This window comes from Panthera pardus, unplaced genomic scaffold (genome assembly GCF_024362965.1).
Source record: "Panthera pardus isolate Hobbes unplaced genomic scaffold, ASM2436296v1 HiC_scaffold_20, whole genome shotgun sequence".
In the NCBI taxonomy this organism is placed as follows: Eukaryota; Metazoa; Chordata; class Mammalia; order Carnivora; family Felidae; genus Panthera; species Panthera pardus.
In genome coordinates this window covers 73,883,660-73,895,956 of record NW_026526766.1, presented here as the reverse complement: position 1 = coordinate 73,895,956, position 12,297 = coordinate 73,883,660, and the positions used below count along the sequence as shown (strand labels likewise).

Here is a 12,297-nt window from a genome sequence, read left to right as displayed (position 1 = left end):
ACTCACAGACCCGGAGATCATGACCTGGGCTGAAGTCGGACCCTTAACTGACTAGGGCACCCAGACGTCCCTCAGTTTCTCCACGTCTAATATAAAGGTCTTGAACTAGCTTTTGCACTGTCTACTCTGGTGGCCCCTTGCCACACAGGGCTACTGAACACTTGAAATGTGGCTACCAGGACAGAGGAACCAAATTCTTAATTCAATTTAATTTTAATTGATTTAAAATTAAACTTAAAATTGACCATTCAGTTATTATAAAACTTGTAGGTATGTTTGGAATAACTTGGGGATACGAATCTACATTTTCAGCTGTATAGTTCATGGAATCTAAATACAGATCAAGTATTTCTAATGAAAATCTAGCATCCTAACTGAGATGTGCTGTAAGAGTAAATTACACATCAGATTTCATAGATTTAGTACAAAAAAAAAAGAATGCAAAATGCCTTACTAATGATTTTTATATTGATTATATGTTGCAAATGTTACCATTTTAGATATATCGAGCTCAATAAAATAGACTATTAAAATTTATTTCACCCACTTCTTTTTACATTTTTAAAATGTGACTACTAAAAAATTTTAAATTACACATGTAGCTTGTCTTCTGTTTCTACCGGACGGCACTGTGTTAGCAACGTCAAGGTCTTTTGCTCCTCCAAAAATAAAATAGTAACAACCATCATGGCTTCAACCAGGGGCCAGGCACTGTGTCCATATTCCGCATCATACCTCATCCAATTCTGGCCACAGGGTTGGGAGGAAGGGATTCTTTGTTCCATTTGAGAGCCAAAGGAATGGGCTCAGTGACATGAAGGTGTTTTCCACAGGCCACCTAGCCAGGTTGGAATGGAACGCGGATCTTCAGTGTCTGGGGCACCGCTGTCCCAGGATGGTCATATTTGGGAAATTGTGAAATCATGGTACAGGGGCTGGTGGAATTTGTCAACACACTGAGGTGATTGCTTTGGCTGATCTCTTGTCAGGAGGAGAAATGAGTCAGCACCGAAGAATTCAGCACAGGGCCAGGATGCCGGGAGTCTCCCCCAGGACAGGGCGGCCGGCCACTTGTTGTGACGGGCCCTCTCCAGCTGGGAGCATCCCTCATGGTGTGGGAAATCCTGAGTAAGGGCTGGAGCAGCCAGTGGGGTGAGGCTGTGGGGCCAGAATGAAGACTTTTGCTGGGCCCCCATCCATGTAGATATATTTCTGGAAAGGCTCTGATGGCTCATAAAATTCTATTTTTAAATACTCCACTGTTTCCTGGCCAGAGTGGGAGATACTTGTCCCGCAGCCCTGATGCCAAAGAGACTCAAATACAAGCCTCTCACCACCTCCGTCACCCAGCACGCACTCAGTCTGGCCCCAGTGAACCTCTCTCCAGCTCCAGTATATGAAAATTGGTAGAGACAGCAAAATATGGACACGAACGCTGCTACCACCACCAGCACCACCACCGTCTGTCCCCATCACTGTGGCCACTGTCACCACCACTGCCACTGCTGCCACTGCCATCGCCATCACCAATATCGCCACCATCATCACCATCTCCACCATCATCCTCACCATCATCACCATCCTCACCATCTCCACCATTATTACCATCATCCTCACCATCTCCACCACCATCACCATCATCACCATCACCATCTCCACCATCATCACCATCTCCACCATCATCCTCACCATCATCACCATCCTCACCATCTCCACCATCATCACCACCATCACCACCTCCACCATCACCATCATCATTACCACCATCATCCTTACCATCATCACCATCCTCACCATCTCCACCATTATCATTACCATCATCCTAACCATCTCCACCACCATCACCATCATCACCATCACCATCACCACCATCATCACCATCATCACCATCCTCACCATCTCCACCATTATTACCATCATCCTCACCATCTCCACCACCATCACCATCATCACCATCACCACCATCATCCTTACCATCATCACCATCCTCACCATCTCCACCATCATCATCATTACCACCATCATCATCACCATCTCCACCATCATCACCATCTCCACCATCATCATCATCACCACCACCACCATCACCATCTCCACCATCATCACCACCATCACCACCTCCACCATCACCATCATCATTACCACCATCATCCTTACCATCTCCACCATCATCACCATCTCCACCATCATCATCACCATCACCACCATCATCCTCACCATCATCACCATCACCACCATCTCCACCACCACCACCATCATCACCATCTCCACCATCTCCACCATCACCACCTCCACCATCACCACCTCCACCATCACCATCATCATTACCACCATCATCCTCACCATCATCACCATCCTCACCATCTCCACCATTATCATTACCATCATCCTAACCATCCCCATCACCATCACCACCATCATCACCATCACCATCTCCACCATCATCACCACTACCATCATCCTAACCATCTCCATCATCTCCACCATCATCATTTCCACTACCATCACCACAATCTCTACCACCATCACCACCGCCATCATCATCACCATCTCTGCCATCATCACCATCACTACCATCACCAATACCATCACCACTGTGACCATCATCAACACCTGCACCCAACCATCAATATACTACCACTATCATGACCACAACCAGCAGCTTCCAATCATTTCCTCTTCCAAATTCTTAAAGATGATATCTATTTTCTGGCACATAATATAAAGCACTTTCTTTTCCAAAGTTTCATTGACTCTTTAAATAAGAAGGCCAAGGCTCACAGAGAGACAGCAGTGATCTGCCTAAGGTCACCCAGATAGCGGGTGCTCGAGCCAGAACTTGACCTTTGGACTCTAGACCCAGGGCTATTTCTGCCACATGTCGCTGCCCATCCCACAACCACGATACTCAGAAGTTTGCTAAGAAAGAGCCTCTGGAATGTTGGAGCCTAAAGGGATCTCGGCACGCATTCCTTCCAAATCCATACCAAGCACGTGACCCAGAGAGGGTGATGGCAAGTGAAGAGTCACACAGCAAGCTCCTAGTGGAGAATCTTGGCTGATGCCCCTCCTGCTGAATCTTCCCTGCTAAATCCAGTGTGGCTGAATGTGGGACAAGGCCCGCAGGGCCGGACTTGTGGAGGGTGTGGAAGCCAGACTGAAGAGTGTGAGGTGCCAGTCTGAGGGCTGGCCATGGGAGGGCTAGGCCAGGGAGGGACATGGTCAGCTTGGTTCTCTGGGAAGCTCCCAGGTGGAGGAAGGATACAGGGGAAGGCCTTCAAGGGACTGCTATCAAAAGGCCTCCCCTCCTGTCCAACTGCCTGAGCAGGCTCGAGTCGTGTCCCCCCCCAGAAGCCCCAGGTGCTGGCATGCAGTCACACATACTCACCCGGACGCCAGTGATGCCAGGGGGCCCGGGGGGCCCATCCTCGCCCTTCAGTCCCTCCTGACCCTTGTCACCACGTTCACCATCAGGCCCGGGGTCACCCCTGTCCCCCTAGGTTGAAGGGGAATGGGGAGGGGAGAGAGAGAGAGAGAGAGAAGATATTAGTCACTAAGCCCAACAGAAGCGCTAAACCTCAGGGCTCCATTCGGATGTCCACACCAAGCAGCCCTTGGGTTCCCCTGATTGTTCCCGGAGCCACCAAAAGGGTCAGGTGGCATGGCCTGTCTGGCACAGGGAATACCCCTGCCATGGTGCCTGGGCCAGTGAGGAGGCAGCCCGGAGGGAACACAGAACCCTGACCACTCCCGCCCCAAGGAGTTCACGGAAGGGGGTGGCTTTGGGAGCCTCGACTGTGTCTCCCCAGCAGGGACACACTGGGAGGACAAGAGTCTTAAGACGCTGAAGGACATTTTTAAAAAGGAAAACAGCTCACCCAATCCTGATCCTCAGAACTAGCTCCATTTTTCTGAGTTGCATTTTCAGCACTCGCTTACATGAAAACAGTTTACAGTAACAATAATAAGGAACAGGTCACAGTTTCCATTGTTAGTCCTGGGCTCGGACTGGTGGGACAGCTGTGGCAAAGCCATGAGGCTACTTAGCAGCCCAGTCTATGCAGCTTTAAAGGCATAACCCAACTGCACTGCATGGTTCCATCTCCTTTGTTTTGTGTTTTTGCTGCCTGACTCTACCGTGAGCACCGTCTCCCATCGCTGACTGCTCGGCCCTCACTCTCGCCGGCTGCAGAGCACGGCCTGCGTCCAGGGGACGACAGTTAGCACTCGCACGGCACTTGTCCAGGATCTGTGCCAGGCCAGGGCCCCGCGGGCAGAGCAGGTGTGAGGGGTGCAGCACAGGCCGTGGCCACAGAGGAGCAGGGTGGCGCCTGTCAGAAGGCCACCCCCATCACGGCTGGCAGGCCCGGCGGGGGCTCGTGGCCAGTCTGCAAGGGGCTGAGCTGGGACTGTGCAGAGAGACCGTGGGAAAGGGTATGAAGTCACGGACAGGAGGGTGGGGGAGTAGACTGGGAGAAGGGGAGTGTATCTTGGCCAGCTCTGCTCTTCAGCACCACACTTCGCAGGGAACACTGATAAACTGGTGTGGGTCCGGGAGAAAGATTAGGGTGCAGAGGGCATGAAGCCGGAGACTGGGAACAGGTCTGCTGAGAGCGTATCCTTCAGGTTGGACCTACTGGGGCCCGGGGCCTGGGCTCTGGGCAGAGGAGGCTGGTACAGGGGCCTGTTGGGGAAATTTCTAGCCCAGCTGAGGCGGGGGGGGGGGGGGTACTTCCCAATGGGGAGGAGTCCAGAGATGAATGGCATGGATAAGGGAGGGAGGCTCCAAGCTGAGGTGTGGGCCAGTGCAGAGCAGATCTGGGCACCAGGAGAGGGCTGGACAGGTTGGTTTCTGAGATCCCTGCCCACTGAGATTCTCAGGCTCCAAGCCAAGCCCGGAATAGAGACGGGGCGCTTCCCAGATGACTCCTGCAGACTCCAGCCCCAGGGCTCCCCTTCTGGCTTGTCATCTCTGGCCACCTGCTCTCCTAGCTCTCTGAGGCAGACAGCCTGTTCCAGGTGGCCAGGCTTGTTTACAGAGAGGGGCCTCAACCTGAGTCCTACAGGGGCTCTGGCTCCAGGGACTACCCAGAGCCCCACATCCCAGGCTCCCACACAGCAGGGGTGGTGTCCTGGTAGACCCCCTACAGAATGGGTCTGGGGGGTCCTGGAGAATCCTAGAGTCCTAGGACATCCGCCAATGCTCAGAAGAGCCTTACAAGATGTCTAACTCAACCTTCTTGATTTACACATGGGGAAACTGAGGCCCAGAGAGAGGAGACTTCCCATTAGCACATGTGAGTCAGTGGCAGAGCACGGGTGAGACCCTAGGGTTCTGGTTCTTTCCAATTCCAAGGTTCTCTGCGCAGGGGACAATACTTCCCTCCCCCCTGGGGTTATGTTGCTTAAATTCAAATCTTGCTGCTACCTCTCAACAGTGGTGTGACCCGGGGCAAGTTTCCTCATTTGTTAATTTTTTTTTTAACGTTTATTCATTTTTGATAGAGAGAGACAGAGTGCGAGCAGGGGAGGGCCAGAGAGAGAGAGAGGGAGACACAGAATCGGAAGCAGGCTCCAGGCTCCGACCTGTCGGCCCAGAGCCTGACGCGGGGTTTGAACCCATGAACCGTGAGATCATGACCCAGTCTGAATTCGGACGCTTAACCGGCTGAGCCACCCAGGCGCCCCAAGTTTCCTCACTTGTAAAATAAGCAGCAAAGGGTCACTATGAGGATTGAAAGAGCTAATCCACGCGAGTAGCTTAGCAAGGTGACTGGTGCGTGCGTGCTGGATAAAGGTTAGCTCTACTAGGAGGCATCACCACCACCATCTGCTGGTCAGCAAACTCAAAAGAGATAATCAGCGTAAAAGCGCTCTATATAAACTATTGAGTGCTGTGCGTGTCCGGGAGGTTAGTTTCACCACGAAGGTGATTCTTAGACAAACACCATAAAGACACCAGATGGTCTCCTGGGATTCGTGTGAGGACCAGGGAAGATACCGTGCACCTGAGCAACTACTCGGGCCCAAGGTCTACGCTAGAACTGGCTTTGAAAGGGAGTGAAAGAGGAAGAAGCCAGGACCAGGAGCCGAGATAAGAGCAGAAAAGACTGTGTGAGGCACCCACCCCTCCAAGCCCCCACTCTCCTCCCACCTCAGCACGATCCCAAGGAGAAGAAAGGTGGCTGTCCAGAAGTGGGAGAGGCCCTCGCATTGTGCCTCAGTTTCCTCATCTGTCAAGTGGGTGGGTGACGAATCTAGCCCCCAGGGTACCTGGGAGGACTGAATGGGTTCACTCATGTAAAGGCGTCAAGGCAGTTGGTGCAAGTGCATGGTGAGTACACAGAGCATCTCAGCCAGAATGTTCCCCAGTGTCCCCGCAGTTCAAGCGGACATTTGGCAAAGGGTGTGGAGGGGCTCTCAGGTGGCTCCGGGTCTCCCCGGCCAGGACCTGGCTGTATCCTAGGATGCAGCCGCGTTGGAGAGGAGAGAAGGCTGCCGGATGGCAGACAGGGGGCGCTCTCAGCCTTGCAAGAAAAACCAGAGGCAGAAGCAGAGCCAGCCAGGGGCCACATCATCGTCATCGAGGTTTCCTGGTAGATGGGGAGGCCCGGGACCCAGGGCAATTACGGGGACAGGGCAGTGGGAGTGGAGGTCTGGAGATGGGCTGCTTATGCGAGGTCACATGAGAGTAAATGGCTGACAAAGGGCAGCCTGGGATGTGACACTTGGGACCCTGGGCTGGGGAGCTGAGTCACAGTGTGACAGATCAGCCCTGGGAAAAGCCCACCTCCTATGCCAGGGCAGGGCCAGGGCTGGCAGCCAGGGACAGGCCTGGGCTACAGGTGGCGCTGGTAAGTCAGAGAGTGGCGCCAGCCTGCCCCGGGGTTCAGGGGAGCCCTGGCACCTCCTGGCACCTCCTGAAAGTGCCAGCCTCTGTGGCTGACAGAGGAATCTCCGGGATGCAGCAGGGCAGACTTAGGCCTATACGCTTTGGTGCCAGTGAACCCTGGGTTTGAGTTTTGGATTCTCCACTCGGCCACAGACTCTGGATGAGTGTGCCTCTGCCTCCTTCTGAGCCTCAGTCTCTTCACCTTTAGATTGGGCGCATGGTGCAAAGAGGTAGCTGAGGCTTGGGTCTTGGCTGTGCGTCCTTGGGCAAGTTGCTTAACCTCTCTGAACCTCGGTTTCCTCATTTAAAGACAGAACTGATCCCGGACCATTAACTGAGGTGTGACACGACACGAAGGGCTTAGTATAGTACCTGATACATATGTGACTAGTCTGCCATAAATAGTGGCTTACAGGTCATGGGTGGCAATTCTGATTTTCCTGATCTTTTAGGATGTTTGGAAGATCCCAGATATCAAAGCTGCTGGCCCTGGGCCGGGCACGGAGCAGGTGCTCAGGTACTACCCTTAACCAAGAGAAGCTGTTGTTTTGAGGAGAAGGGCAGCAGCGAGCAGCGGAAGGTGGGGAGGGTTCCTAGGCCCCCGTCCAAGCGGGGCAGGAGGCTGCTGCGGTGCTGGACAGCGCTGCCTTCAACAGATGCCAGAGGTCTGCTCTCAGAGCTTTATGGGAACACAGTGCTTCTGAGAGAAAACTTAGGTCTGGGATGGGAGGGTAGTGGGGGGCAGAGGTAGAAGGCACTTCCAGAACACCTCCCCCCCTCCCCAGACCCTACAGCAGAAGGACGCTTACCTTCAGCCCATCGGGCCCTGCAGGGCCACCGTCACCCTCAAGGCCCGGCTCTCCCTGCAAAGGGTGGTGGGGAAAGATGAGGAGACATTACAGGGGTGGGGGGGCCCATGTGCTTTTACCTCCTCCCCCTCCCTGGGGCAGGACCCCAACCCTGTCTCTGGGCAGTAGGGCCCTGGCATGTCTGGCACAGAGCAGGTGCCCGGTAAACGGTGGCTGAATTAGTGAGCGAGCAGGGGGGTTGAGGCACCCTCTTCAGAAAGGAGGAGCAGCCCCCAAGCCACGGCCTGCTCTATCTGCAGGGTTGGTCAGGTGGGGGCGACAGGAGGTCCTGAGTTGCAGTGTCCAAGTTGGCTGGCCGGACTGGGAGGCGGTGCTTGCCCAGGGCTTCGAGAAAGGCTTCGATGCCACACGGACCTCAGTCCCCCAACTAGGCTTCCCATTCACCGGCAGCGTGACCACGAGCAAACTACCTAGCCCCCCATGGGCACCTGTCTTCTCCCCTGAAAATTGGGCTGATACCCCTTCCTTTAAGGGCTCCTGTAAGGCACAGTATGAGCACCCCACAAACGGCAGCCACTAGGTACGTTATTTCTGGAACTGGAGCGAGCTCTCATGGAACTCCTCGGTGGAATCCCATTTCTCAGATGAGGACAGAGAGGCCAAACTTAAGACTTTTTTTTCTTTTTTTCTTTTTGCCAGCAAGTCTGGGAAGGATACCAAGCCCTGGAATCCCCATCTGGCCCTCGGCTAGATTCTCTGCTTGCAGTCCCAGCTCCAGAGATGCCCCTGGACTTTTCAGTTCTCCAAACGGCTGTTGCAGGTGTTTGGGTCTCTCTTTGCTTTCAGAGCTCATAGCCATTCAGCACCGTCTGAGGAGCCTCAGAAGTCGTCAGATGCAGGGATGGCAAAGGCGTGACAGGCGCACAGACTAATGGATTCACCAGGACGTGGCCCCATGAGGACAAGGCCTCCGGTCACTCACTGCTCTGTTCCCAGTGCTCTGAGAGATGTGCCTGGCACACAGTGGGGCTCAAGTAAGTGCTCGTCATTCTCTTCCCTACTGTGCCTACGTGGAGCCTCGGGATCCTTCTCAACATGGCACTCCCAGAAAACTGCACTGATCAGTCTTCGTTGACACACAAGCGCTGCCATCTCACGGCTTCAGGCTCCACACTCATCGTCTCCCGCCCCGTGGTCTTTCTCGCTCTTTCTATGTCCTAACTCAATTTGTGGAGCCTCTGTTAACTCAGGGCAGCGGGGAGCAAGAGGCAATGGAAAAACAGGAAAGGTGAGAAATGAGGGGGGGAGCTTGGGCTGGGCCTGGTGTCCCCACGAACTGAGGCCCACACTAACTCCCCCTCCCTGCCGGACTCCACATTCTGCAGCCATCAGGTGCTAGAGGATGCCTGCTTTGTACCCCTCCCGGTACCCCAGGCCACATTCAGGCAGAGACCTTATAAACTGGGCACAGAGCATAGAGAGGTAGACAGAGAGGCATCCCAATGCTTCACAGAGAAAGAAAAGCTTTGTGGGTTTCTTCCAGAAAAGGGGAAGATCACCTTCCATGGAACAGTTTTCAGGGATGAAAAACAGGTGTTTTTCAGTAAAAGTGCTTGCAGGTCAGTAAGTTTGGGGGCCCTGGATGAATCCAAAAGGAACGAGTTTCTTGGCTGCAGGCCTTCTCAGAGCCTTGAAAATGCTACTGCTGATATGTAAGAGGGAACACGGAGCATGCAGTGAGTCTCAGACGCTTTGACCGCTTTGACCACTTTGACCACAGAACCCTTTTCTTCGAAGAGTGCCTCTACAGGGTGGAAATGCTGGCCCACCAAGAGAGATAGATGGGATGAGGCTGAAGGGATTCAGGGTCTCCTTCTCCCTGAGGCTCGGGGAGGTTGGGTGAAGCCCTTCCCCCCACCCAAGCGCCCCTCAGGTGGCTTTCCAGGGAGAATGAATTTGCTTCGACTTACCCGCTGCCCAATGAGGCCCTGCTCCCCAGGGGTGCCCAGAGGCCCAAGGTCACCCTAGGAGAAGCCAAACACAAGTCCATGGGGGTGGGTGGGGCCAGTCCCAGCCCTGACTTCACCCTCCAGTTCTCACCAGCTTGGATTTGGGTGGGGAGCTGGGGAAGCACCTTCTTCGAAGGACCAAAGCGAAATTGTAAAATGCCAACCAGAGCCTCCGCTCCACGGTCGCCCTGGCCACGTCAGGACAGCCACGGCCACCACCACCATCAGGCTCACGTGGACACGGCACTGTTCTAACTGCCTTTTTATTTCCCATGTGATCCCTCACCGCGACCCTGCCAGGAAAGGTGTGTTCTTTTTCGGAGGAAGACACTGCCGACCGTGGGGTGACAGAACTAGCCCGAGCCCATGAGGCTAATAAGTGACAGATTCAGGATCCAAACCTGGGTAGTTAGGCTCCAGGGAGGATTGGATGCAGGGACGGTAACTCTGTGGCTGCCCACCTTCTTTGCTCCCCTGAGAGCCTTGGAGAGAAACCCAAAGGAGGAAGAGGCCCTACATGAGCCAGAATAATGTCCCCCGCCCCCCAGAAGATGACCGTGTGGGGATGTGCGCACTAGTCTCCCTCCGTGCTGATGCCCGAAGGGCCCAAGGAGGAGGGGCTCTGAGCCCCCAGCCCTGCCCCCACCAGAAGGATCCCATTTCTGTCTGTTTTATATACGGGGTGGTTTTCTGCATTGTTCGCGCAAAGGATTCTGGCACTAAGTCAACAACGAAAGTCCCAAGCCTGGTCCAACTCCCTCCGAATGGCAGGGAGGCTCAGGCACGGACGGGGGGGGGTGTCTGCCTCTCGTCCCACAGACCCTCGCGGGCTCCCCCAGGCCCTGCCTAACAAGGCCCTCAGGCTGTCAGCATCACTCATCAGCCCCGGGGCCTGCGTAGGGAGCCGCATCCTCTCCCACAGCAGAGAGGGGAGAGGGCCCTCCCCAGAGCCCGGGTATCAATGGGCACCTGTTTCCCGGCAGGTAATGAGGGGCACGGGTGCTGAGATACAAATGGTATCGTGGGAGGCCAGGAGGTGCGGCTGCCCCAGCATGGGGCGGGTGCCAGAGAAAACACCACCGGGCAGGGGGCAGGGGGCAGGGGCTCCCGGCCAGCTGGGCCCTCCACTGTGGCCATAGCCAGGACCCGCGCCCCGGCCAGGAGCACAGAGAACTCATTATCCCGGCACAAGAAAGGCCCGTTTCTCTTCCGTGGGGAGGACGTGGCCGCCAGCTGGGCGCTGGTTTCAACAAGTCACTTTTCTCTTTCATCCTGCCTTACCTTCATCCCGGCTTCCCCAGGAAGGCCCGGCTCTCCTACTGCACCGGGAGGCCCCTGCAAAAAAATGCCATTGGTCCCTCCTACAGCAAGGGCTGGCCTCTGATTGTAAGGGAGGAGATAACTTAAGCAGGCCCAGAGAGGGCAAGGAACGTGCCTGAGGTCACACAGCATGAGACACAGAGTTGGGAGCAGGCTGCAGCCTTCTCGGAGCTGGGAGCTGGGATCATAGTGAGGGTGGTGGTTGGGCCCAGGGTGCTGAGCCTCGGGGCTCCCCTGAGGCTGCTGGAGCCCTCTCCTTCCCCACGAGTGTGGTTTACCACATTAGGAGCCCCTTGGCAAGCACAGGGAGGAAAATTTCAGGATTCACATAACAACAGGGGAAGAAGCCAATAAAGGCTGTGTTCAGGGCTGACTGATCCCAGTCCTTCCCTCCAAAGCTGGGCCGGGATGACTAAGGTGGGGAGGGGTCTGAGTTACCATCATGGGCATGGCCACCGCCCCTGCACGAACCCAATGCCGTGGTTCAGTTTTCTCTGGATAAGGCAGAGGTGTCTGAGGCCCCATGGGAGCCCCCTGCTGCATGGCCTCAAGAGGGCTCTCTCTGCAGTCAAACCTCGGTGCCGAGGTGAAGTCCAGCAGGGGTGGGGTGCGGCATCGTTGTTTTCCCCGGTGCCACAGAAGAGGCACTGCCAACCCCCATGAGGGCCCCGGGACCCCTGCAGGCCAGGCACACAGCAGTCCCTGGGACAGGGAGCCCAGACCCTCCCCTTATGCCTAAGGCGGATCTGCCCTTCCTGCCAGGGTGTCTAACCTTCACTTTCTGTGGGACACAGGACATGACCATCTGCCTCCCAGGCCAGGCCGGGGACCCCCTGAGGAGGAGGGCTTCGAGGGGCTGATGTCTCCCCAGCAACGTCCTGGGACAAACAAGGGGCCCTGAGCACTCACCTGAGGTCCCATCTCTCCAGGAGGGCCAAGTGGTCCCTGGGGTCCCTGAGGGCCCTGGAAGACAGACAGACACACAACAGTTTTGAGACGGCAGCCTGGGCCCTCTGGAGGGGCGGATGAGGGAGAGGATCCATAGAATCTGGGACTCTGCGGCCCACGTCCCCCATAGCCTGTGTCTGCAGCTCCCCCCTCCCCATTGGTCTCCTGCCACCCCTCCATCACCTGCACTCTCTCCTGTTCCTCCCCCTCAAATTCAGAGGGCCCTCCCCTACTCAGAAACCTTCCAGCTCTCCAAGCAGACTTGCTCACTCCATTCCTTCTGACTGGACACCTCCCACCTGGGCCCCACCTCTAGAAA

At 55.3% G+C, this 12,297-nt stretch overlaps 1 protein-coding gene across 7 annotated transcripts in view; it reads right to left on the bottom strand.

Moving 5' to 3' along the window:
- COL27A1 (collagen type XXVII alpha 1 chain) overlaps positions 1-12,297 on the bottom strand; it is a 141,158-nt gene that overhangs the window by 27,740 nt on the left and 101,121 nt on the right. For 6 of the 7 annotated variants that reach the window (XM_053908216.1, XM_053908214.1, XM_053908215.1 and 3 more), the window contains 6 exons: positions 11,940-11,993; positions 10,992-11,045; positions 10,112-10,192; positions 9,672-9,725; positions 7,702-7,755; positions 3,389-3,496 (listed from right to left, as the gene is read on the bottom strand). In XM_053908216.1, coding sequence (XP_053764191.1) covers positions 3,389-3,496; positions 7,702-7,755; positions 9,672-9,725; positions 10,112-10,192; positions 10,992-11,045; positions 11,940-11,993 — 405 coding nt within the window. The remainder of the gene's footprint in view (positions 1-3,388; positions 3,497-7,701; positions 7,756-9,671; positions 9,726-10,111; positions 10,193-10,991; positions 11,046-11,939; positions 11,994-12,297) is intronic. The other variant, XM_053908220.1, reaches the window with a different exon arrangement.